Source organism: Meleagris gallopavo, chromosome 30 (genome assembly GCF_000146605.3).
Source record: "Meleagris gallopavo isolate NT-WF06-2002-E0010 breed Aviagen turkey brand Nicholas breeding stock chromosome 30, Turkey_5.1, whole genome shotgun sequence".
NCBI classification, from domain to species: Eukaryota; Metazoa; Chordata; class Aves; order Galliformes; family Phasianidae; genus Meleagris; species Meleagris gallopavo.
This window is the reverse complement of record NC_015040.2, coordinates 2,530,263-2,533,328: the sequence shown is the minus strand read 5'-3', so window position 1 is coordinate 2,533,328 and position 3,066 is coordinate 2,530,263. Positions and strand designations below refer to the sequence as shown.

General features: G+C 62.5%; 1 protein-coding gene across 2 annotated transcripts; it reads left to right on the top strand.

The window, feature by feature from the left end:
- Positions 1–6: 6 nt before the first annotated feature.
- On the top strand, positions 7–3,060 carry C2CD4C (C2 calcium dependent domain containing 4C). Of its 2 annotated transcripts, none has more exons than XM_010724936.1 (2): positions 7–26; positions 354–3,060. In XM_010724936.1, exon 2 carries the CDS (start codon positions 373–375, stop codon positions 1,612–1,614), a length of 1,242 nt encoding a protein of 413 aa, XP_010723238.1. In that variant the 5' UTR covers positions 7–26; positions 354–372; the 3' UTR covers positions 1,615–3,060. The 2 variants fall into 2 exon arrangements, with proteins under 2 accessions (XP_010723238.1, XP_010723239.1); XM_010724937.2 differs by having other exon boundaries at positions 7–149.
- The last annotated feature ends 6 nt before the right edge of the window (positions 3,061–3,066 follow it).

Genomic DNA, 3,066 nt, shown 5'->3' with positions numbered 1-3,066 from the left:
CCCGTCCCATCGCTCCCAGCTCTCGGGTCCGGTAGCTCCGCCGTGCGCCGCGGGGTCCCGGGGCGGCGGGTTTCGGTGACCGTCGGTGCAGGCTGTTCCTTCCCGATCCCCGTCTCGAGGCTGGCGTGTCTCGGTCGCGACGCCCCGCGGTGCGGTCCGATCCTTCCCCGTCCGTTATCCCCGGGGCCGGAGGGTCCCGGTGCCCCGCAGCGCGGTCGAGTCCTTCCTCCCCTCCCCTTGGTGTCGGTCTCCCTCGGCGCGCCCCTTCCCTTCCCCATCCCCGTTCCCATCACCCGCGATGCTTGCGGCTCCCGGTTCCCGGTGACAGCGTTTCCGATCGTTATCTCTTCCAGCTCTGCACCCGGCGGCAACATGTGGCTCCTGGAGCGGCTGCGCGGCATGGCGGAGAGCAGCAGCGCACGGGGCTCGGGGCCGGACGATTCCCCGCGGGGCTCCCGCTATAGCAACGTTCTCACCCCCGATAAGATCCCCGACTTCTTCATCCCGCCCAAGCTGAGCGCTGCACCCGCTGAACCCGAAGGTACCGAACCCACCGCGCCTCCCATCCTGGGTCCGTCTGTCTCGGAGCAGGACCTGACGGACCGCAAGACCCCACGCAGCCCCCGGCCTCCCAGCCGACCCCGTGCGAAGGCATCCGGCCGGCACATCATTCAGATCGAGAGCGCCGAGGACTGGACAGCTGAGGGAGGCTTCGGCACCAACGTGGACCCGCAGGCGCAGACAGCCATGTCTCTGCCCTATGTGCCCAAAGCGCAGACCTCCTACGGTTTCGCCACGCTGGTGGAGAGTCCCCACACCCGACGTAAGGAATCGCTCTTCCATAGCGAACACAGCAGCCTCTGCCCTTCGCCGGCCACCTCGCCCAGTGCCCAGCGCAGGGCAAAGCTCAACGGTGAGAGCAGAGCTCAGGCTCCTGCCGACCTGGGGGCGGCCCTCATGCACCCCGGGCGCTATTTCAGCGGTGGTGAAAGCGACACGTGCTCTTCAGCCGAGTCCTCACCCTTCGGCTCACCCCTCCTCTCCCGCTCCGTCTCTCTGCTGAAGATCTTCAGCCAGGAGAGCCAATCCAAGGTCATCAAGCTGAAGCACTCGGTGGCTCGCAACAGCTCGCTTTCAACCGATGACAGCTCAGCCGACACCAGTCCCAGCGCCCAGCGTCGCTCCAGGAGCGCTCCGGCCGGGGGACAACCGGCAGCGGGCACGGAGCTGCCGCAGGGTCGGCCCCGTGAGCACAGCCTGCGGCTCAGCCGGGGCGGCCGCCTCCGTCTGACTGCTGATTATGACCCTTCCAACGCCCGGCTTCGCGTTCAGCTCATCTGCGCTGAGGATCTCTACGACGCTCTGGTCGATGTGCGTGGTATCCACTGCTGCGTTTCGCTGTGCCTCAACCCGGGGAAGCTACAGAAGCAGCGCAGCACCATCATCAAGAACAGCCGCAACCCCGTCTTCAATGAGGACTTCTTCTTCGATGGGCTGGGCCCCAGCCACGTCAGGAAGCTGTCCCTCAAGCTGAAGGTGGTCAACAAAGGCAGCAGCCTGAAGCGGGACACGCTGCTGGGGGAGAAGGAGCTCCCGCTCAGCGCCCTGCTGTAGGCGCAGCAGCCCTGCAGGGAGCGTGCCCGTGGGGCTGGGGCACGGGAGGGCTTGGGCCAGCCCTGGCCCCTCTGAAATAGGGCTTGGAAGGGCCCCCAGAGGAGGGCCAGGGCTGTGGCAGAGCTCAGGGATGAAGGGCCGGGTCCCAGGAGCGGAGCTGCCAGATGCAGCCCTTCTGTGCCAGCCTCTCCCTTCTGTTCCAGCTCCCTGCCCGGGGCTGCGGCTTCTGGAGCACAGCAGGAGCCACCTGCCCTGTCCTTTTTCAGATGGATGGATGTCACCTGCTGGGCTCTTCCCTTTCTGGTTCCCATGGTCTCCAGCTGGCCAGCACGAAGGTTGGAAGTGGGTAGAGCTCTGCAACATGCTTATTGCCATCTCTCTCCAAGCCTTAGCTCCTGGAGTCAGATGATGGCATCGACCTTAGCTTTCATTTAAAAGTCAAGCTTTGTAGTCTTGGAAACTGCAGAGAAAATGCTGCAGAGGTGACCCAGGAACTGGTTGGGGTCCCTGGGAGGTGGCCCCGTAGCTGACTCACACCTGTGGTCTTTCTGAGTCCCTTCCTGGGACCACATAGAGTGTGCAGGTCAGCTCTGCCTGACACCCTGCAGCCCCTGAGATGCCCTCCTGTCCTGGTCCCTCAGATACTGACCCCTCTCTCCCCATGGATAACAGCTGCAGGAACTTCGGAGGCATTTGGATTTATCCAAACCCAGATGGGATGCTGATAGGGGCTGTCACTGCTGCTGGGGGGCACATGGCCATGGGGGTGAGCATGCATGCTGGGGTAACATCCCAGCAGACCCTAAGCAACAAGAGCAGCACCTGCTGCCTTCCCAAGTGCTTGTCGCTGTGTACCTGCATGGCACTGGGGATGGGTGGCACCAGAGCAGGTGGCAGGCTGGGATCTGGGCTGCCCTCCCCAGTTCTGCCCTCTCTGAGCACTCATGGCTGAGGGGCTTGAAAGCTTCTGCACCCGCCCCCCCCAACCACCCACCCACCCACAGGGAGATGCATGGCCCTGGGGTCACAAAGCCCCCACACCTGGTGGGACCCAGTACCCAAATAGGGCTGTGTTGGCACATTGACTCCCAGCACTGCCCAGAGACACCAGAATGGGGGAAATCCAGGCTGGGGTATCTGCAGGTGGCTGAAACAGCCACTTTATTGTTGTTTGGTGTGGTGTTACCTGCATGTTTTTGTGAAAAGGAGCAGAAATAGCATCGCTCCTCTCTGCCCCCTTCCAACACGTGTGGACACACGCACATGTGTCCCTCTGTGTCAACCTCTGTTGGTGGCGGTTGATGTTCCTTCCTTGTCCTTTGCAGCAGATGGCAGATTTCAGTGTTGGCTATTTATATCCGAGGCTGATCTTTCCCAGCGTGTTTTACTTCTGTCTGTAAATATGTTTCAGGTATACGAGGCATGGTTCTGGTGCTGTTTGCATGTTGGGGA

What these genes read in the sequence shown, in the direction of transcription:
- C2CD4C (XM_010724936.1), top strand. Translation starts at nt 373, where the DNA reads ATGTGGCTCCTGGAGCGGCTGCGCGGCATGGCGGAGAGCAGCAGCGCA.